General features: G+C 50.9%; 4 protein-coding genes and 1 non-coding gene across 5 annotated transcripts; 2 read left to right on the plus strand and 3 right to left on the minus strand.

Annotated features, from left to right (window-relative positions):
* Positions 1 to 443: 443 nt before the first annotated feature.
* On the plus strand, positions 444 to 3,335 carry COCSUDRAFT_55731 (glycoside hydrolase; the record flags this gene model as incomplete). The annotated part of the gene is made up of 6 exons (XM_005652235.1): positions 444 to 450; positions 666 to 831; positions 1,307 to 1,524; positions 1,862 to 2,047; positions 2,338 to 2,969; positions 3,159 to 3,335. The coding sequence occupies 6 exons, from the start codon at positions 444 to 446 to the stop codon at positions 3,333 to 3,335; spliced, it is 1,386 nt and encodes a 461-aa protein (XP_005652292.1).
* A 3,085-nt stretch (positions 3,336 to 6,420) lies between these two features.
* On the minus strand, positions 6,421 to 6,493 carry COCSUDRAFT_t10. The gene has a single exon. It is a non-coding gene; the product is annotated as a tRNA-Glu (tRNA).
* Positions 6,494 to 7,123: 630 nt separating this feature from the next.
* On the minus strand, positions 7,124 to 10,255 carry COCSUDRAFT_34963 (amidohydrolase; the record flags this gene model as incomplete). The annotated part of the gene is made up of 8 exons (XM_005652236.1): positions 7,124 to 7,314; positions 7,631 to 7,826; positions 8,058 to 8,161; positions 8,492 to 8,687; positions 9,042 to 9,226; positions 9,555 to 9,616; positions 9,769 to 9,942; positions 10,182 to 10,255. 8 exons carry the CDS (start codon positions 10,253 to 10,255, stop codon positions 7,124 to 7,126), a joined length of 1,182 nt encoding a protein of 393 aa, XP_005652293.1.
* A 1,672-nt stretch (positions 10,256 to 11,927) lies between these two features.
* On the plus strand, positions 11,928 to 13,179 carry COCSUDRAFT_39332 (hypothetical protein; the record flags this gene model as incomplete). The annotated part of the gene is made up of 3 exons (XM_005652237.1): positions 11,928 to 11,996; positions 12,273 to 12,416; positions 12,775 to 13,179. The coding sequence occupies 3 exons, from the start codon at positions 11,928 to 11,930 to the stop codon at positions 13,177 to 13,179; spliced, it is 618 nt and encodes a 205-aa protein (XP_005652294.1).
* Positions 13,180 to 13,703: 524 nt separating this feature from the next.
* On the minus strand, positions 13,704 to 22,074 carry COCSUDRAFT_45975 (hypothetical protein; the record flags this gene model as incomplete). The annotated part of the gene is made up of 20 exons (XM_005652238.1): positions 13,704 to 14,363; positions 15,155 to 15,296; positions 15,667 to 15,847; positions 16,353 to 16,478; positions 16,877 to 16,990; positions 17,415 to 17,567; positions 18,049 to 18,157; positions 18,481 to 18,627; positions 18,681 to 18,830; positions 19,175 to 19,264; positions 19,406 to 19,434; positions 19,640 to 19,729; positions 19,974 to 20,066; positions 20,385 to 20,471; positions 20,581 to 20,608; positions 20,790 to 20,907; positions 21,082 to 21,111; positions 21,233 to 21,311; positions 21,465 to 21,609; positions 21,908 to 22,074. The coding sequence occupies 20 exons, from the start codon at positions 22,072 to 22,074 to the stop codon at positions 14,288 to 14,290; spliced, it is 2,154 nt and encodes a 717-aa protein (XP_005652295.1). The 3' UTR covers positions 13,704 to 14,287.
* Positions 22,075 to 22,297: the final 223 nt, after the last annotated feature.

A 22,297-nucleotide genomic window follows, 5' to 3' on the forward strand; every position in this document is an offset into this window, starting at 1 on the left:
ATGGGCAATCAAAAGCGAGGGTGTTATTGTATGCATGCAGGTGCGCGTACACTAACTGGACGGCCACAGCCAAGGATTGCAATGACTTCTTCACAGACGTCAACGCCATCAAGCTGTACAAGCGGCATGTGAAGACAGTGCTCAAGCGCGTCAACACTGTCAGTGGCATCTCCTATGCCAACGACCCCACCATCTTAGGCAAGCCTCTCGCGCTGTCTTCATGATCTGATCACCTGTCAGAAACCGATTGTATCCTTGACAGACGGCCACCATTCACTGTGACAGACCTATCACAGGGCTGCAGCTGGCAGTCTGACCAACAGGATACCTCGTTATTCAGTACTATCAGTGATTTCAAAACATGAGAGCACCCAGTGATTTCATGCAGTCCACTCCCTTTCGGCGCATGTCAATCTTTTGCAGCTGTAAGTGGGCAGATCACAATGTTAAGTCAGCCAGCTTCATGTTTGGTCCTTCTCTTCAGATTGAAATACCTTTATCTTTCTTTCTCGCAAGCACTGCATGGCAAAGTGAGGGCATGAGCACTGAATCTTTGCATGCTGGAGCAATGTCTTGTGGGCATTGCTTTCCTGCCATTGGCCTCCGACTGATGAATGGACATGGCGCCACCACATACATGATTGATAAGTTGGTGTGGGGTGCAGCCTGGAACCTGATGAACGAGCCGCGCAACGAGCACAAGAAGGGCGCAGCGGAGCTGCAGAGCTGGATCAAGAAGGTTGCGCCGTTTGTGAAGCGGCAGGCGCCGAACCAGCTGCTCACTGTGGGCACCGAGGGATTCTACCAGGCCTCCAATTGCGCTGCCAGCCAGTGAGGCATTCCCACTTATGTCCTTGCAATTATAGTCTCACATGCCTACTAAACATTCTTCTCATGCGGCACTAGAAGATGGGGCACTTCTGAGAAATTGGGCGTTCAAAGTTCAAAGACTGCTCTCTCAACGCAAGATCCTATTCTGTTGGAGGGCATTTAGACTATTAGTCTATGCAGCCAAACACCTCAGGCTCTGCATGGATTACATTTGCATTCAGATTTGGGTCTGATTTTGGATTGTACCTGGGTTCGAGGCGTATGCAGACTTGAAAGTTCAAGTTGGAGGATTCAGCATCCTGCATGCATGCTTGCATGATGCAGGAGGTGCTCTTGACAGTCATGAATGTGGGCTAATTTCTTGGGGGGATGCTGTCACACCTGACACTTGAAGACCTGTAGAGGCCTTCATCACGCTGTAGCCAGCTGTGTGAAGCACAGTTGATTGCTAAGCCTGAATCAATAATGTATGTAGGCTCAACCCGGTGCCAACCGGCTGGCCGTTCGCGACGGGGCAGGACCATCTGCCCAACCACGCGCTGGCCGCCATCGACTATGCAGGCATTCACCTGTGGCCCGACGTGTGGAGCCGCGACGACCGCGCATGGGGCTTGCGATGGATCCAGGCCCATGCTGACAACGCTGCGCTGCTGGGCAAGCCACTCGTCGTTGAGGAGTTCGGCAAGTTTGTGGGTGCGCATTTCCGCGCAAGGCTTCTGGCAAAATCACTGAAGTTCTCTTTATTCTATGTGGTTCGAGTGTTATAATAAAGAGGCCTGCGCTGCACCATTACAGGCGCACTGAAACAGTGCATGTGTCAGCGCATGCAAGAGCTTGGTCGAATACTCAGCAGCTCTGAATCCTATATTGCAGCCGCTCGATTTTTCCAAGCGCTCTCTGTCCGCCATGCGCTTCACGCTGGCCCTGCAATGGTAGTGACAGGGGCGCATACATGGCAATGAGCAGAATTACTTATGTTATATTTCAGCAGCCAGGCCGACAGCCAATACTGATCACACGACGTCTGCAGGCGGCATTTATGACAGGCAGCACACAGAGACAGCGGGCCGCCAGCTGGCGTACTACAAGAAGGTGTACGAGGAGGTGGGCAAGTCGCTGTTCGGCAGCGGAGCCATCAAGGGCATCCTGTTTTGGCGCTGGAAGGCCGCCGATCCCACCATTGTGCTCGGCACTGACGACCAGGCCGCAACACTTGGTGAGTAGCTTATACACATGCACAGATTGGTTTTCCTCCAGCAAAGGGTGAAAGTATATGTTCTGTGAGCTGCAAGCATCCTTGAGAGCAGTGTAGTGGCTGGAACAGCATGCGGATGCAGTGTCTTCTTCAGCACCGTAGGACAGGGTTTGTTGTATCCACTTATTCAGTGAATTTTCCTATGTACTCTCTGTTTGGGACTGCCTGAGTAGAGCTTATGGTGATGGCTGCGTGTACTGCTCTGTGGCAATAATGCATCAAGATGGCTGACCTTCTGTTGTTGCATGCAGACACGGACGGCAAGGTCTTCCAGCAGGTGATAGCGCCCTTCAGCGCGCGCGTCGCCAAGGCAGCCTCGGACCCCAAGCGGCCGGTGGTCAAGGGCTGCGTGGCAGCCAACCTTGTTGCCACACCAGCCACCCTCGTCACGGGCTCTCAGCCGCAGCTGCAGCCGGCGCCATCTGCAGCCAAGTCTGGCGCAGCAGTCCAGTCAGCCCCCAGCGCTGCAGGCTCATCGGCGAATGCAGCAAAGCTTGCGGCGGCGGTCCAGTCCTTACTTGCAGCCCAGTTAGCGCCTGCGGCCAAATCTGGCGCAGCAGTCCAGTCAGCACACACCGCGGCGATCCAGTCAGCGCTCGGGCCTGCCTTGGCCAAAACTGGCGACGGCCTTCCTGTGCTTGCGTCAGCGCCCGCTCAGCCTGCTCCGGTCCAGTCAGCATCTGCGGTGCAGCCCGCTGCGGTCCTGCAGGCTTTGGGGGCCCAGTCAGCAGCAAAGGGAACGGCAGCAGACGCGGCCGGAGAGGCAGCAGCTCTGCCGGTCTCTGATCAGCCGGTGCAGACGGTGGCTACTCCTGCCACGCTCGTGCTGCCGGCAGCGGCGGCTGGGCGGAAGCTGCGGGCGGCAGCTACCGCGCAGCTGCCGGTGAGGACCTCCCCCTTGAACTCTTTAGCATCCTGCCTGGCCATCACAGCATCCCATGATGGACACGGGGAGATAAAACTGCTCTGCATTTGCACACCGTTGCTATTTGAAGACTTGCCAAAAGGCCTTGCAGGTCACAATTCAAACAATTCAGTGCATTGACTATGAGACCATTCTTCTTAGGCGCAGGCAGGCGTTCAGGAGGAAACTGCAAATGAAGCTGATGACCTGGCGGCAGTGGAGCAAACCATGCAGCTGTCCACCTTCTCGACACCACCAGGAGTCACGCCTGAAAATATCAACTCCAAAGTCGTGTGTGCAGCTGCAGCCGAGCAGGCCCCAGCAGCAGCTGCAGTCGCCGGATGAGCAATATTATTATATAAATTAATTAATGGGCTCAGATTTTCTGAGCCCAATAATCTTATAAAGCCCCGTGTTCCATGAAGTTCCCTTTAGTCAATTAGTTCGGCATCCTTGAGGCAGAGCTGGCAGGGAGGCAGTGCTGCTAGCACTGACCTATTCTGGAGGCAGCCTTATGATTGAATGCACGGCGTTAGCATGAAAGGAGAGTGTGTGGATTTTGATGAGCGCATCATGGCAGAGACAGTGTCCGCAGGAAGGACACTGACCGCCTGAGATGCTAGGAGTCATATCCAGGTGATGCAAATGAGCAAATGAGTGAGATGCAGCTAAGTACTGTAGAGGGGTAGAGACCGCACCTGTCATGCAATTCGGAAAGGTGTGGGTAGCAGCAATAAATGCATGCGTCTGAAGAAATGAACACCTGGGGATTATTGTACTGCTGTTAGCAATACATTAGCAGGTTCCATTGGCCTTGTGGGCTGATTTCATCGGCCAATAACACTCTCATGCTGTCACTGTTTCCAGGGCAACGTGAAAACGAGTGCGTCCGGAATATCTGCAATTCTGGAATAGCCCTGTATCTGATTCAGGGTAGCACATTTAGCGGATGCCAACGTGGTCAGCAAGCAAGCTTTTTGGCACATGTGGTGTTTGTATGTCTAGTCAAGGTGTAGGGCTCAATAGCAAGGAGGGGCCTCTCTTGCTAGTTTCTTTGTCAGTGATAGTCATGAAATGCGGTGATAATTCGTCACGGCCCAATAATTGCTGCACAATATGTTCTGTTCAGCTTTGCTGATCAATAATTATTATATTTATAGATAAGCTTACAGCCAGCGTGTGTGAGGTGGATTTTGAAAGGCACATGGACCTTGCTAGAATAGGTTCACATTTTTGAGGATGCAAGTTATAACAGCTGAGTTCTTGATGAAGTTTATTAGAGATATGTGAGGTGGCACTGGCAATCAATGGATGCCAGGTCACCAGGCAGTAGTTCAGGAGTGCGGTGATGATGCTTGGTGTGCGCCGCAACATACTGCTAACAGCATGGCTTTTGGTAGCTTCTAGCTACAGCATGCCAATGGCGCTCTGTAGATCTGGCCTAGAGGCTAGATCAGAGACCATCCTGAGGATGGTCTCTGCCTTACTTGGAGTCTAGACAGAGTGCCACTACAGTGTATAAGATCTGGCGGATCTGTGTAAGAAGCACATAAAAATGCCTTCGCATGTATCAAGAGCCACAATCCATGCATACAGGCAAATCCCCAACGCATTGTCTGACGTACTACGAGACGAAAGAACTCAGCCATGATCACCCACGCCTTGGCAGCTTCCAGCTTCCACGAACCTTCCCTCCATCAGCTCCCTCGCCCATCTCATGCTTGCACGTCTGCATTCTGATGTTTGTTTGCAAAGCTTCAGATCTAAGCTCGGGGTTCTGGACGTCCTATATTGTAATGATGTAGGATAGAGAGTGAGCTGCTCCACTGCGATTCGCAGACACACACATGTCCTGCAATCGGCAGATCAAAGCATTGCAGGATTGCATGCGCAAACATCCCAGAGACCGTGAGGTAACAATGCAGAAATCATGAAAGAAAATTTTCGTTGCATTGCAGTCCAACTTCTGATTATTAACCGATCGTTTCATCTCTTACCCTGCAAGTGCTGCGATCTCTGCAGATCGTCTGTGGACATATTGAAATGCAAGCAGCCTGGTGTATGATTGGCTTGATTTGCCCAGCAGAAGGTAAAAGAAGGAGACCTGCTCAGCAGTACGCTATGATTGATGTCATTTGCAGCAATGGCTTGACGGGTGTTTGGCTTAACAGTTGTCTGCAATTGTCGCAGTTCAGGACATAGAGTGCTGCGCTGGGCGTAGAAAGAATGGCTACATGTCCGCAAGATCAATACCAAAGAAATGTCAGGCTGCTATGGACCGCTTGGATGTCTGCATAGAGCAGCACCAAGCCCATCAGGATCCTGGTTGAGGTTTTTCAAAGAGCATGGACTGGAGAAATACATTCTCACATCCTTTGGATCGCTTCAGGTACAGGTGAGCACAACTAGTAGGCTCTGCTCACGACTGACAAGACCTGCAGAGAAGTAAATACGACAGGTGACCCTCTGATTCAGACATTACAAAGGGCGCCATCAGTAAGCGTAGGTATGTGTCCGCAGGCGTGCCATTATTGCTTAGATCCTCCCTCTTTATTGTGGAGGAGGCAGTTGCCAACAATGGCAGGATGTGCAGTCAAGTCAAAACTGGCAAATGTTGGCATAGAGCCAGCGACATGCCATGCCTAACCGGGAGAATGCTTACCTAAAAGTCAGTGCGAGTGCCAAAAGTAGGAAGGGCTGCTTCACTGTGTGAATCATGTGAATCTATCAAAAACACAAACATATCCCGGCCCAGGAGCAGTAATGTTGACATCTCAGTCATGCAGTCAAGCGTGTCAGTGTAATTCGCTATTGGAAGGCACGGCATGCCATGTCCAACTCAAAAATTTGAGAGTCCTGAGAAAAGGTTTGGTAAACGGGCTCTGGTTCCGGCTTCCTCAATCAAGCTCTTCTCACTACGAATATGGGTAAAAACATGGAAGCATGTGTTAACCTGAAAGGCCACTTGCAGCAGAGTGTATTTTACTACGGTAGTCGTACTCCAAAGTCGGTTGCAAGCTTCAAGGCTTCAGGATCAGCGGCGGCAGAGCCCTAGGGCTCCACAGAAAACATCAAGGTCAAGGAAAACACAGAGAACAGGTAAAAGGGTGTCTGGTGAAGAAATTTTGATATTGCGGGTCCAATCATGATGCATAGTACAGCCATACTGATCTCTGGCATTTTTATGCGGTAAGCTGTAGACATCTACAATTTGTTGATGGACTTGTTGACCTCGACCATATCCCAAGAAAGGTTCTAAATATATGCCCTTCCAAGAGTGCCACTCAGTGAAGGATGGCTGTCCGTGCAGAAGCAGGGCTTGAATGTGTTGAAGCCAGAGTGAAGTATCGCTTGTGCTCTTTCTATGAATTACAAAATATGAAATTAAAAAGTGTTGAAGCCCCAAAAAAATCAATAAAAAAATGAAAAGCCTCCGTACCGGGACTCGAACCCGGGATACCAGGGTGAAAGCCTGATGTCCTAACCACCTAGACCATACGGAGTTGGGCATAATCATCAATGCAGTTTGGGCAATTTATTGTCTATATCAACCGGTTTGAAAAGCCTTCTCAGACCAACCTTCCATTAACTCTGCTGAATTCGCTTCTAAGCAATCAAAGTTTCAAAGCGACATCGAATAGAAATGATAGAAGCTCTGACGAGATACGAGCTCCATCGATGGAAAGGATTTCTTTAAGTAGAGATCTTTGCCAACCAACTTTGCCGTCTACGCAGAACACTTTGCACGCTCGAGGCGGGAACAAGCATAATGCCTGCGACAATATAGAGAATAAACTGATGTAAGGCGCTTAAAGATGTACAGCTTCAGTGGTCGTCAGACGCCAGCACAGAAGGTAACGCCAGTGGGGTAGGCAACAACTGCTGTCATAAGACGATTCCAGACTGGACTGCCCTCGCAAAACCAGTCTGTGATGATCTAACAATGCAGGATATTAAATATCATCGCTCTTGTAATCATGGACCGAGGCTGTCTTTTCTTGTCCAGCGGTAATCTTGACTTGTGATCTGGCTCCTCAACAATAAAAATACAGTCTGGCACAAAGCAGTATCTTGGCCCACTCTTGAATAACTAAAAATAGCAGTGATTAAGATGTCAGTTTAATCAGAGGACACTACAATTCTTCCCTGCCGGGTTTGCCACGCCCATGCTTGGAGAGAAAGTTGAGGGCCACAGAGGCATGCAAGGCCGCGCCGAGTGGCATCTGTGCTTCATCCATCTGGAATTGGGCCGTGTGAAGACCATGCACCGATCCCGCTGTCTCGTTGCGAATGCCCAAGAAGGTGAAGACCCCAGGGACAGCATCTGCAGCAGCACATGTGCACCTCAAGACTCCCCTCGTATTGAAGATGATCGCACGGCCATCTGGAAGATTATCAGCAACCTCCTGTCCTTGGGCCCCAATAAACTTTAAGGCTCACAGCCAAGTATGCACAGAGCAAATATGAGCAAAAACAACAGACAAGACATGCAAGATGCCTCACGCCGTCCTCGCATGTGGGGACGCTGGCCGCTCGGTTTACGGCACATCTGTGGAGCGATCACGTCTCCCCACAGGAGGACGGCGGCGAGTCCAATGCATCGATACAATTGTGAGATCAGGACTTCTAGAGACGAGCACCTGCCAGGAAGCTGAAGTCTTCGGCGGCCATGGTGGGCTCGGGCAGCCGGTGCCACCTGTCGCTGCCCACCAGCTGCCCGGCAACTCCCTCCAACAGCGATACCAGTTCTGGGGCATTCACTGTTGGCCCATAAGCCTGCTCGCTCCACCGCACGCTTGCTGTGCACCCGTGCAGCTCTGCCGTGCCTTCTATCACCTGCACGATGTCCACACAGCCAAACTTAATAGTACGATAGTCTGTACAACAATAGCCAGGCAATGACTGACCTTGAAAACCAGGCCCAGGAATCTCAAGAGTATGACATGAAAATCATGGGTGCACTTGTCTCTTTTGCAGCCTCCCAAAGGTGTGACTTTCCAAAGGACACTCCAAGAGGGGAACAGGTGTGCGCGTATGCATGTTGCACAGGACAGAGGGCAAGTGTACCTTCGTGACGCGCTTCCTCATGTGCACAAAATGGCTGGTGGTCAAGGCACGCAACGTGCCGGCCATCGACACGCTGTCTGGAATGACATTTGACGCTCCCTCGCCTGCACAGAGTCAAAACATCCCAATCTTGAGGGGCCAATTCCATGGTACATACATAGACCCACCCCCCAAATTATCCCCGGTGCAAACATGCATAGAATTTCCTCTGCTGATCAAGGCTGCCCTTCCCAAGCGCATCAGCTGCTCCCCATTGTGCAAGCAGATCACGGTGAACAGAAACTCTTCTGAAGTCACGCATAGGTTGATTGACACGAGACAGAAAGACCAAGAAGGTTGGCAGAGCGCACATGGTCCGCACCCTGTGGCAAGCAAATTAGAGACACATGCAGCGGGCTATCACACGCCTGTACATATGCAGCAAGGGACGTTACCTGTGTTGAAGCGGCTGACGGAGACGACAGCGGCGTCGGTTGGGGAGGTCTCGCGAGACACGAGCGGCTGCAGAGAAGTCACGATCGCGGCAGCCGCCACCACGGGATCAGCCGTCAGGTGCGGCAGCGCCGCGTGGCCGCCTCGGCCGGTGATGTTCACAAAGAAGCGGTCTGCCGCCGCCATTAATGTGCCGTCCTGACGGTATATCAAAGAGCATATCAGAGATCCTCATGGTTGAAGAGGCGTATACAATAATATCAATATGATAGATTGTGCGCGCCTCGACAGAAGAGACAAGGTACAAGCGTATGAATGGTAGGCGTGATAGATGGCTGATCGGCCAGACAATCATAAAAAAGAAGCAGTTGAAAAGAAGCCTAGGTTGCAAACAGAATATATTCGTGCGCTGCTTTGTCCACATCTGGAGGTGTAGGTATACGCAATGTGAATTGCACATGATTGACCATTCCAAAATGGGCTAGTGCAGTCTTCCTCCGGAACATGTTCTTGATGGACCAAGAGCCAGAGAGCAAAATCGCGCTGACTCACCCTCGATGCAACGACGCCTGCTGGCAGATCCGGCCAGACATGGATGCCGTGGATGCCTGAGACCCCCTCGAGGGCCCCCTCCTCCACAAACTTCTTTCCCCCTGCGCCCCCCTCCTCTGCCGGCTGGAACAGCAGCAGCACAGTCCCCCCCAGGTCCCCCTCCCGAGCCTTCAGCAGCGCAGCAGCTGCACACACATAGTAGCAGCTGGTTACGTGATATAGCTGAGATTGAAATGCTGTATACAATCCCAGTATCAGCACCACATACAGCAGCAGCTGACCACAATCCCAATCTGGGCAGCACTCCAAATAGCAACCTTTACAATACCGATCTCTGCTTCCTGTCCAGAACTTTACTTTTTGCATGCCTTTAAAATGGAGCTGAAATCTGTGAGCCAGCCAGTGGATTCAATCATGCCCATGCATGTGGTGTGATTATAGATGAGTAAACACATAACCAGATATATGGAGGCAGCGATATGAGTATCCTTCCCAGCAAATTGGTGCACGCACCTCCCAGCAGCATGGTCATGTGGGTGTCATGCCCACAGGCATGCATCTTCCCATCGTGGGTGCTCTTAAAGTCGACCGCAACCTCCTCCTGCAATATATTAGTTGAGAGAGTCAACAAAGACAGACATAACAAATGTGCTGGTGCATTTTCCTCCATTTCGGTGCATTTGATGAAGAAAAAGCCATACGCATGTGGCAAGATGCCATTCCTAACATGCTCTTCAAGGGATCAAGAAAAGATGGCAGGTTGGAGGGCTGTGCCTGTATTGGGAGGGCATCCATGTCAGCTCGAAGGGCAAATTTTGGGTCTCCATGGCCGATAGTTGCCAGAATGCCGCTGTCCGCAACCGGATACTTGTAGGAGATCCCCAATTTGTCAAGCTGAAGCCTGCACCCACAAAGCACGCACCCGTCAGGAAGGTATTTTCTCATGGGCTGTTTGCACGCACCAGGGCTTGATGCGAGACAGGATCCGTGCAGCATCTGCGAAAGGCTTGGATGGCAATACAAGGGGCTGAATCCCTTCTGGGATTTTGCAAACTTGCGCTGCAAACCATTACAAGCAGGGCTGCTTGTAGCAAGCCGCTTGAAGCGGAAGCAAAACTGATGGGGGGCCGTGGAGCAAACCTGATGTATGCGCCAGTCTTTGGAAGGTCGTACATCAGCTCTGGAATGGTGTGCAGGTGCCTGCCAAATTGCATGCATATAACTTTATAAACGCTTGAGAAGATGACATGAAAAGCTGTCAATACATCAGCAAAATAAGGAAGGAACAGCAGCATTTGCTAGGGCACCTTCGAAGTTCCTGAAGGTAAGGCATCAGAGCTTCAGCTTCCTGCAACGTTTTAGGACTAGCGCTGCTCTGTGCAGGCCCACCAGTGAACACGAGGATAGCCATCGTCAGTGCCAGTCTTACCGGTGAGCATGAAACCGGTCGCATCATGATTGTCGTATAGTACCGGGGTTCAAGAGTGATATTGGTCACTCAAAATCAAAATTAGTGCAAAAAGAATGCGAAACAACGACCTGATTCTAAGTATCAAATTGCAAGGCCCCTTAAAGCGATCTTATACTGACACTTGCGATCTGCTGCAACCAATCGTCGTTTAGATGTTCGTGCACATTCTTTTGTGTCCTGTCAATTGGGATGATTGCTTGCATTCATTTTTGAGCCAATGAGATTGACATGACGCAATGATTTGAGCTGGTCAGCCGTGACACGTTTGCCACAGCTTCCACCAGCTTCCCTTGCCTTTCTTTGTGGTCCCGAACTGGCTCAAAGTTGATGTATTGTTTCGGCAGGATTGAATAGAAGACGGTCACCGGTAAAACGTTGAGGGACATGGATCTACGAGGGAATATTACAAAGCAAGTAGCGGCTTGCAGCCTGGTAGCTTTGCCTCGTCGTCCAAGGGCATTTGCGAGCGCCCAAAAAGTGCCCCACAGCTTACACCAGCAGCTTTTTCGCCCGGTCTTGAGTGGGAACGACGTAACAAAATCTTTAAGAATAAATGCATTCTCTCCCGAAGCTAAAGCTGAGGAGATAGCCGAGGAGGCGGCCCTCTCAGTGCCACACCTTAAACCAGATGAACGGTAGGCCGTCTTGAACCTTATGCTCGATTACATCTCGTCTCACAATTCACATTAGTAGCATATTATGGGAGCTGTCTTGCTGTATTCCTCATATCTAGAGAAGAAGCAACGTTGAGGATGTGGACACATATGCAACATCCACGTGAACAATAGGCCTAACAGGAGTCCAAGCATTCCACCGTAAAATAGTTCAATGGGCTTTGCGATGCAGGGTATTGCCATGGGATGAGGATAGAGGAGGAGTGCAAAATTGGTTCCAGAGAGCGCTGAAATTCTGGACAAAGAAGGCTTGGATCGCAGCGCTGGCACTGTTTTATCTCTATCAAGAAGCTGCCGTACGTTTTATCATATTGTCTTTGGAGCTGTTGTTCCCCCTCGTTTCTATTTTGACAAGATTCACCTTGCCAGGTGCAATACTAACGTTGATGGAAATCCCTTGCAGGCCAAGCTGCCATGGGTGAAGATCAAGAGGTTCGAGAAGTGGTTCTGGACGACATGTCGCTGCAGATGGGTGCATGCAGTGAATGCTGCCAGTGTCCTGGGTGGAAAGTGGTGGAGGGATACAACAAAGAACATGAATTGGCGCAGCACCAAAGCACACCTGGCGCAAAAGGTAGGCCGCCTGTCGTTGTTGATGGACGCTCAGATGAGTTATGATCTATTTTGTCTGCTTCGGGCAAAACTTGTTCCATTTGGAGACTGAAGATGGCAGATGAAGGCGCATACAGCCAATCTTCTGCTGGAATCTGAGGTATTTGATAACGTCAACAGAGAGCGGAGATGGAAGGAGAGATGCAAGAGAACGTGGAGCATGTGAAGCATGACATCGAGGAGTCTGTGGAACAGCAGGTACGTGAGTCATCTGGAGAGTTGGCATATACACCAATTGCCGGATACGTGGCAGGCAGTGGGCTTGTCGCCACTGGCAGAACTAATGTCTTCTAAGATGCATAGTGCACACCTATCCGTGTGCTGGTGCATTCTGCATAAGGACAGACCGTGCTGTTGTGTCATGTAGCGATTATGCTGCACTGGATGATGTTATTGCACAACTGCTGTGACTGAACATGGTATTGCCACAGCTGGCCGAAGGCGTCACTGAGTCATCGACTGGCGTGCATGCAGAAAGACACAGTGAACAGGAAGGTTCCTGCCAGGGTAAATCCCTTGCTCATCAAGGAGAATCTGGATCAAAGGATGCAGAGCGCGATGGAGGCTTCGGGGCTGGGAAACCATGTCGATGCAGCCATGGACAAGCTGAGAGTTGCGGTGAGGCACTTCACTCTCTTGCTCCACACTCAGACTCAGGACTCTGGTTGCACTCATGGGCATTGATTCAAATGTGAAGACCTCGAGCAAATCGATGCTGACGCTCCCAAATATTCTGCGGTATTCCGCTCTCTTGTGGAGCATGTAGATATGTATCTGCTCAAGCACGTTTAGTGCTGCAGTGTGCCTATCTAGGTTCTGCTGTCTTGTCCGAGCGTGGAATCGTAGATTTTGATTTCTTACAGATTTTGATAGATTTTGTGATGCATTATCTCCAGGGCATCGGATCATCTGGACAACATATGGTATATACTGACGGCCTAAATGCACTTGTGAAGGAAGTCCTGGTGCACTACAGGTACCGATGCTCAAGTCCAGCGACAAAGTGAGCAAGGCGGAGGCTGCAGCGGAGGCGAAGGCTGCAGCAGAAGCAGAGGCAGCTGAGCAGCATGCGAATGCTTCTGCAAGCGCTGCCACGCCAGGCATAGTGACTCTGCCCATGCACACTGAAGTCATCCTGCCTGCCATCGGGGCAGCAGCAGAGGCTTCTTCTGCAGGCACGAGGTCATCCTCCAAGCACAGCGCTGCTGACAGGGGAACAGAGCAGTCAAAGCAGGCGAAACCTCGCGTGAGCAAGAGCTTTCTTGCCTTCTTTGGGGGTAGGAAGGATGCAGAAAAGAGTGACCCGCCTGCAAAGCAGCAGCCAGAGGAGGTGGATTCCAGTGGAAGAAGGTGGCCGCAGTCTATGCTATTTTGGAAGTAAGGTGACTGCTAAATCGGTGTTGCAGTACAAGTCTCACGAGTAGATTTTCTGTCGCATTGCTGCACTGTATTATTCAGCCAGCACTTGCTAGTACAATTTGTGCACTGCTTTAGTTTGTCCTTTCAATTTAGTCAAGAACAGCAGTGTTGTCCTGGGGGATCAGCCTCAGCCGGACACTGTCAGTCACATTGTTCAAGGCAGAGCGAAGTACAGGTCTCTTAAAGAACTTCTATAGTCTAGGAGACATGTCAGGACAGTGATTAGCTTAGGTGTTCGTGTGATCTTGTACAGGGAGAAGATGCTTCTTGGGTGGGTAAAAACACTGATTAGGTAGGTGTTCTTGTGATCTTGAACAGGGAGAAGATACCTCCTAGGTGGTAAGCGGGTATCGGTTGAGAGACGATCGCACTTTCAAGGGTACGAAGAGGGGATGTGTGTCTGAGCATTTTTTTGCATGCCTTTGGCATGCACCTGGACGCTTTAACTGATGGCCCTGGCCTTACAAAGCTGGACGTGCAAATCTTAGTGGAGTGGGATTTCTTACATACATCAGTTACTCAAGCTAATTATGCGCAGGCATATCCAAATCAAAATTGACACGACCCAGCAATTGAACTACAGCAGATGCTTGCAGGCGTGTGTGCACTTGCTTGTGTACACTAGGCCACATTGTAAAAGAGTCCGAGAACCATCTATCAAGGATTCGTGTGAAAAGGATCATGAACATGACATAGTCCATGGGGTGTTATTATCCAATACATCCTTACTAACAAAAGCACGATTGTCTACAGGTCGCACCATGCATTAATCAAGACACAAGCTGAAGTTCTCCCTTTCAAAAATCTGCGAGATGTTCCACATGCATGGCCTTAACAAGACGCACATCTCAACCTACTAGGAAAGATGTAGAAGCAGCTCCGCAAAATTTCCACGCCTCGCGATTAAATGTAGCTTTGGGGTAATTTACCATCTGATCAGACAATGCACAATGCACCAAGTCCGGTACGCACCAGCTACTCCACTACCCAATAAGCATCGCACACACCGACTGAAGAGTGGAAACAAACATCTAGGAAACATGAATATGATGCAGAATTAGAAGAATGAATCAGCGAGGCTGGATATCAAGCACTCTGAACCACTGCAGCTCTAATTCAATCTCCCCATGGTCCACGCCCTTCAGCCTGCACAACCGGTCAATTGCTCTTCATTTCCACGTGTGATAATCTCCGCGCATTCAGAACACTGCTTCCCCTATTACTTTTATTGTTACACGCTCTTTCTGCCAAAAGGCAAGATGCGTCCTGCAGACAAGCTGCACTTAGAGGCTGCCACAAGCCTACCCCTTAATGGACTCGCCAAATCCAAGTAAGACCCAATCAAACAGGGCACGAAGCTTAGTATTTATACCGCCCCCCGCCAGCCGGGGCGCTGTATATGTGAAGCTTTTGGCATAGTAGGTATTGCCAGTAGGTCGCGCTCGTCTCAAAGCCCCCAGGCTCCCCGCAGGCATCAAAACCAGCAAACTGCCGGGAAATATTCAGCCATCCCGCCTAGCATGCAAAGAAGCAGCTGCACTCTTCCACTGCATGCACAAGAAAACAATGCACAACACTCTCTCCTCGCAATCTTTTCTTCTGAGACCTCCAGATGTAAGGTGATCCATCTAGAAGAGCTCAAGCTAAGACCCAATTTTCAAATCTCGTTTTCTGAACAAGTTCCCGCAGGGCTTTGCCGCAGGCTCAAAAGCTGTTATTTTGTGTTCCCGCTACCCCAAAATCTGCCAACTTTACTAGTAACATGGGCGCTTTGGGCTGCAACGAGATCATGTTACTGCAGGAAACTTCCCGCACCCCAAAAACCTAATGATAATCCGTCAGAATGCTCAAAAGTTTCATTATTGGGGGTTCTACTTTGAGCTTAACAGTAAAGTGATCAGCGTTCCGTTTGTGGCACAGGGCGCAGAGGAAGCTACCTGAAGGTGTCGCGGATGCGGTGCTTGTCCAGCACGTCTTTGAGGGGCACTTGAGCAACCCCTCTGAAATGGTTAACCATTTTGTAGTCCCACACTTCCACCGTTATGCTCTTGCGCTCCGGCTCTGCTATCTCATCCGCGCCTGCCAGCCATCAGAGACCAAATTCAAATTTGAATTCAAGAAATTTTAGGTTCCGAGCAGAGCTCTGAATTCTGCCAGAGTCTGCTGCCACAAAATGACAGCCAAGTGCTACTGAGCGGGGACTGAGTGCATGTCAGTTACCTAAGTGGCCTGACTTCCAAGTTTACGAGTGTCAGATGCTAATATGCCGGCCTGGACGCGAGTAGCGCTTGCAGGCCAGCTGAGATCTTGGAAGTCACAGGCATGTCAGGGGTCAAGAACCACCCAGGATGAACTGAGGGTGCCAGCTTGATCTCTTTCACATCACACCACCTGGTAGCGTTTTACATATATACCCCTCATGTATAGAATGTCAGGGGTGAGAACCCACCCAGGATGAACTCGAGTGTGTCGTCAAAGAGAGGCTCTGACCCCGGCGCGCGCACGCTCTTCTTGGTGTGGCCCGCCACCTTCACCTTGAGAGTGGCAGTGGACTTGAGGAATCCCCCCTTGTACCATGGCTTGTGCGACAGGTTGTGTGCCTTGCGCCCGCGCACGTACAGCACCCCACCCTGCAGCACATGTGAGCGATCAGATCTTGCAACCGGAAGGAGATCAGATGTGCACCCATCACACCGGCGTGCTGAATATAATTGGAAAAGGGACTGGAGCCTGGAGGGGCTGCAGTGTAAATGAGCACCACTTGACTGCATGTATGCAGTGTGATCATTGCTGCTCCTCGGACGGGAGGTGTTTGTTTTGTTGATGCACCATACTGAACTGCGAGGCAGCCCATCCTCCCTTGGCGCTCGCTCTGTCTTGAAGTCTGCATTCCCTCTTGGCTCAAATGCAGGAGCCCAGCTGGCGTGGCATCACGCAATTTGATGTCTTCATGCAGGAGATGCAGCGAGGGCAAGAGCAGTGGGGAGTGGTGCTGAACAACTGCTGCGGGGACTGATGCGCCGATAATGCATCACACACCAAGAGCCATGTTGTGTTGCTGGGCAGAGATGGTGTATGCTTCGTATGGTCAGATACATTCACTGCAGGGTGGGGGGTGAAGTGCAATAGCCGCACCATGAGCATGTTGAAGGCTTCCTTGTTCTGGATCTGGGAGGGCATGTGCTGCGGACCGCCCGGCCCATGCTGCGACCCTTCCATCGCTGCTTCCACTTCCTCCTTCCTGAACTCATAGTACGTCACCTGCATGCACAAGCTCAGGTGTCTTCACTGGTGCAAAGCCAAAACATGTGGAAGCAAACCCACGGATGTAATGTAATGTAATGTAAAATAGTGTAACGTAACGTAATGTAATGCTTGCTCCAAACCATAACTATTTTATCATGATGCTCGGCGGGCACCCTGCAAAGAAGAGCGGCTCTGTATGTGCGACGTTGAGTGGCACTTGGCACTTGCAGATCAGTGGCTCTTGTGAGCATGCGCATGCTCAAGGGCAGCCTGAGGCACTGCTGTTGCATTCACTGCACAGCGCTGTTCGTGGCAGCTTGCGCGCAGATGGGATTGGAAGGTCTGTACGTTATCAGCAGGGCTCTAAAGTACCAAGAAATATGGCCATTGAAATGTGAGTGCAGCCTGATTACCTTGATGTGCACGCGGCAGGTTTTGTCGTGCTTGTTTCTGCCCAACTTCCGCCGAGTCGCGTCCACCGCCTCCTTCGACACATCCTTCACCTGCCGCACCTTCCCGCCAATGCCCTGCCGCATAATAAAACCTTAAATTGCCTCCTGCCATATCCCATGTTCTTGTACTGCTGCTACCCCAAGACGACCTTGCATCTGGCTTGATCACAATCCACCCTTGCAGCGAAGCACGGGTGATTGACCCCCTACAAAGCTTCTCCCATTGAAATGCATCCCTAAAACCATGCTGGGATTCTGGCATTGCGGATAACCTGTCTTGGGCAGTCACGGCAGGACAACCAAAAGAGGCAACTTCTTCTTTCAGAAACCATTTATTTCTGAGAGGACTGTGACTCGTTTGCCTGATGATCCTTGCTGAGCGGAACCCCGTCTCTGATAAGGTATTAAAGGTGGCCGACTCGCATGCAGACGAAAGCAACGTGCAAACAAACACAAAGCGGCAGCTTTTTGCCAAAGGGAGAGGGAAGAGGCAGTGCACCTTGTGAGAGCCCTTCTCTGGCTCAATGGCCTTGATGTCCAGCCACAGGTCCCTCTCCTGCTGGTCCTCCAGTTCCTTCACATCGATCTTGGCCTCCCCAATGAGGTCATCCGCATCCATGGCATCATAGTCATACAGCTCCACCCGCAGCGCCTGTGTTAGTCACATGTTCACGTTATAGCATGCATGCATGCATATTCAACAATGCCTCCATGGGACAAGCATGAGCTGTTAGCACAGCTGTAACTAGCAACCTAGGGATAGCAACACCTATCTGTAAGCCCAAGCATGTGAGTGAACTTGCATATAATCTCTGGATCACCAGCACATAAAGCCTTCCACGCTGCGCCATGCAGCACAGCTTCTCTGGGGCCCTCACAAAGAGACACGCATCCAGTATCTTTCAGTAAGGACCTCATTGTTGATGCTGCATGACAAAGGGTTTCGGAGACAAGTTGTTGCACGGCCAGCAGTGTGTGCAATGTGTTGCTGCAGCTTCAGATACAGACACACACACTATACCATGCCGCATCTTGTCTGTGAGAACCCAGAAAGATTCTTCATGCATGACAAGGGTGGCATGGCCATCAGGGTGTGCAATGCGTGTGTGCAGATTGCAGTGTTGGTGAATCACCTGGTGCTCAGGCTCGTGCACAAGCAGCTTGAACTCCTCGTCCCACTTGGGGTTCAGGTTGTTGTCGATCACCTGGCTGCGCGCCATCCGCGAAGAGCGCACTCCCAGCCTGCACAGTTGAAGCACTTCCTATTAGTAATGTCATATCACTAATTTTATAGTTTAGACATTGGAGCACATCCCATTAATATGGCAGTAGGATGCGCCTGCCGGTCGGTGCCAGCCACCTGAAAACTCTCGCCATGCGAAGCAAACCTATCGTCTGATGAGACCATGTATGCAAGCTTTCTGAAAGCACAACATGGTTGCAAACGAGTGTCTCATGCATGCATGCATGCTTGATCCATGAGGCCTGCATAAAACCCCCCCGCAGGCATGAGATCTGAACAGTACAGGGAAGCCAAGAGAGCCGCGCAAAAGCCGTCTTCTCACTTGACAAAGGCGTCCGTCTTGGACAGCCAGTCAGTGCGAGGCACGTGCTCAGCCTCGATCAGGCGCACAGTCAGCAGAGCCCGCGGTTTCTGCATCCCGCTGCCAGGCACAATCTCATAGGTGTACCTATCTGGCAGCGTGTACGGCCTGCACATGCAAGGCTGGGGAGTTATTTTTACGGAAGGGATCAGGCCGCTCACTTGACGTATGGGTCTGACTTGGATAGCATGTCCATTTTGGGCACGTGCTCAGCTTCCAGTAGCTTCACAAAGACGATGCCCTTGGGAGTCTCGAAGCCCATTGCCCCTTCCATTAGCTGCACCACGTACTTGTCTGGCAGCACATAGGGCCTGTGCAGGTTTCACCCCCGCCTCTCAGCCTTTTTTACCATTACCCCTAGCCTCTGCTGCACCAGGGTGACTAAGGACTGCAGTAGCCGTGCAGTAATCCCCGGCTGCACCCGGCATGAGTGCTGCCTACTGCAGGTGAATGCATGGTCCCTCATGCGAGTGCATGACAGTGCGCATCAACATGGCATGCCTATAAAGCAACGCTGCAAGCTATTGTCACTACTAACTAGGTCAAGGACATCTACGATTTCAAGATGGGTGCGGAAGTAGCATGTGCTGACACAGTGAGCATGTGAAGGCATGTGAAGGACAGATCAGAATTTAAAGATTTACAGATTCCACACCTGAGCACGCTTGCGCGGATGAAGCTGTTGAGCCAGGCTTCCAAGCCCGGCAGCAGGGTGATGTCACCGCCCAGCACCTCCAGATCAAAGCTGCAGCACAGCACCATCGTCAAAGGATCCCCACATTTTGAATTAACTGCCAGTGCACGTGGCCAAAACAAGCAGAAATACCAAATTTAAGATAAAGAAAATCTTTGCAGAGTGTCTGCTGGAGAGATTGCAGCCTCCTACCTGAAGTCAGGCATCTCCACCAGGGACACCTGTGGCCAGCATGTGACTCAGAATAAAGCCAGTCCCAAGGTCTCTCAGATCTCCCTAATTTTGGAGCGAACATGCACACCATTCAGATTCTCCTTCATCAGGAGATCGACAACTGCGCAGCGCTGAAAAGTACTGCAGGGGGACTGAAGTGAGCACTGCGGCCATCCCATGCAGCAAAACCAGCAGTGAGGAGCTTGACAGCACCTGGATGGCGCCGACAATGGGCATGTCATTGAGCAGTGGCGTGAGAGTGATCCGCAGGCGCCCGTTCACGATGAGACGCATCATGCTGACCTGGACCCACACAGAACAAACGCGTCACCCGCTGTGGATGCTTTGACCCGCAACAAATGGAACTGTCAAATATGCGCGACCTCCTCATAGGTCCTCTGGATATGGCCACATTCAGAAGATTTTGTCACCACAGCCTGATCATTGGCACAGGGTTACTCGTAAAATCTTTTAAAAAAGGGATGGAGGCTGTGTGGGGGTGTTTTGACTGGGTGTAGTCCGTGCAAGGGAGAGCTTGAGAGCGCACCTTTAGTCGTATTAAGTTGGATATGAGCTTGCCGACGCCAATGAGCACCTTGGACACAAACCGCGGCACCGGCTTCACCAGGATCTGGACATCCTGCAAAGCAAGCACAGAATTGGCTCAAGTATTTGTCACATGATATCCATGCAGACCTGCCTGTTGTTGCCTGCCTGCAGGCTCAGGGGATGCGAATGACCCTTGCCCAGAGCACGCGATTGGGCCATTCTCTCCCTCGTTTTTATAGCTATCTCCTTCTTTGCTTTGCTCTACAGCATGGATGAGGCTTGTGGATCCTGCAGTAACTGTTGATTGCTTGCAGTGTTGGCACCGCAAGTCCTACTGGGCGGAGCAAGGATTCCAAGCAACTTGCAAAGTTCAGCTGGGATTGCGCAAGAGAGAATGAAGTAAATGTACCTGCTGGCCTGCCCACATGAAATCGCACTCTATGATGACCTCGTCCACTGCCTGGTTTTCTGCTCTGTACACCTTCACTCCGCTGATCTGCACCCCCAACATGATTCTTCTTATATCCTCAACACTGCCTCACGCTGTGAGATTGACAGGCAGAAATGCTTGAAATATGGCCAGGTGAACATCAGAAGATACTCACATGAGGCGCCTTCTCCCCCAAATCAAACCTGCAGCAGATGCATGCCAATATTTTCAGCTGAGAACTGGTAAGACATACTTGATACTGTGCTCATTGGGCACTTGCCTTGGCCAGCCATCAGTAAGATGCGCAAAGATCTGTAGCCCTGAGACTCTGTCTTTGCCCTGATGCCTGCTTGTACAAAGACCAAGAAGGGTGCGATATCTCACTTTATCAGCTTGATGGACTCGATCCATGCTGGCTTGCTCTGTTTCAGCAGAGGATCCAACTGGGGGTGTGCTTGCTTTGTGAAGTACGCCGACAGATTCGGCCAAAGCTGTGAGAAGACTGCGCGCGCATTGCAACTCTTTCAGCTCATTTGCCATATCAGAACATGTCTTGCTTTCTGCTGAAAGGCATGTGGTGCTAATGCCAAGGGGCTATACGCAGGCCAGAAAATGTGCAGCCTCAACTCTACAGCAAGTCTACTGGTATGCAGGACTGATGTGGCAGATGAATCACCCATGTTCACCCAGTTGACCCGCTCAAAATCTGCGCAGCATCAGCAAATGCTGTTCAGTGGCTAATTGAAAGATCCGCAGGTGGCCTGTCGCAGGCATTTATTGTCCATCCAGGCTGTGCACATGTGACCTGCTCAGAGTGTGTGACTCACCGGGGAAGTTGATCCAGGAGGGCAGGTTTGCATTGCCAAGCACGTGCCTGAGTGTATGAACATCCATGTCCTTCAAAGCCTACACAGCACATGAAGAAAATCAATTTGCCTGGCATCAAGTCTATTCTCCAAGCTGCACATGTCCAGTCTAAGGAGGCCACAGGTACCTTGGGTCAGCTGTGATTGTGCACGTTTTGAACTTCATGTAGGAAACCCGGCAGCCCTAACGCACCTGAATAGCCTCTGTTTTCTGCTTCCTGTTGAGCAAGCGGAAGTTGAAGCGGTACTGCAGAAAGGCAGCCACCCCCCAGGCCACAATGATCCCCAAGAAGAAATCAAAGTACGAGAAGCCTTTCCTTGGAGCCCCGAATGACGATCTGCATGCACAAGACCTCATGACAAATTCAGCTGCTTGCCTGTAGTAGGAAGCGCAGAAGCCTGGTTGCTGGCATGGCAACAGCGTAGGATGACATGCAAGGGCACAGACATGAGGTTTGATTCAATGCGTTTTCTATGGAGTGGTCTCGTTTTCTTCTATGGCGATGTACTGTGAGGTGTTGTCATTGACCTTCCTCACATGCTAAATACACCACACCTCCCACCGTGTCGTGATCTGCCATTACTGACAATTTCGATTCCTCAGAGCTGACAGCTGAAGGCTGTGAGATCACTGACCTCTGTCCAAGCGCCGATGCAAGGCGTGCGACCTCCTCATCTGGTAGTCGCAGGCCATCGTGGCCGTCATCTGTCCCATTTGATCCATTTATAGTGCCCCATGCAAGAACCTGCGTGCAGGCTGCGAGTAGCAGCAGCTGCAGCCAAATGACTTGTAGGTGCCTCATGCAGCTACTTTCTATTTCAAGCGTTCACCTTCTGGAACGGAGGGAAAAATGGCAACATTTCTCGATGATGAGCTCATATTTATATCTTCGTACAGTCCGTAAGCGACATCGTTGATCATCCGAGAAACGAAACACAAGTCCTTGGCGATGTCTGGCAAGCAGCTTCGATGCAGCTTCTGCCATTAAAATTCATTCGTCTTCCAAGGTTTCGCTCTTCTCGTCA

This window comes from Coccomyxa subellipsoidea (genome assembly GCF_000258705.1).
Source record: "Coccomyxa subellipsoidea C-169, whole genome shotgun sequence".
NCBI classification, from domain to species: Eukaryota; Viridiplantae; Chlorophyta; class Trebouxiophyceae; family Coccomyxaceae; genus Coccomyxa; species Coccomyxa subellipsoidea.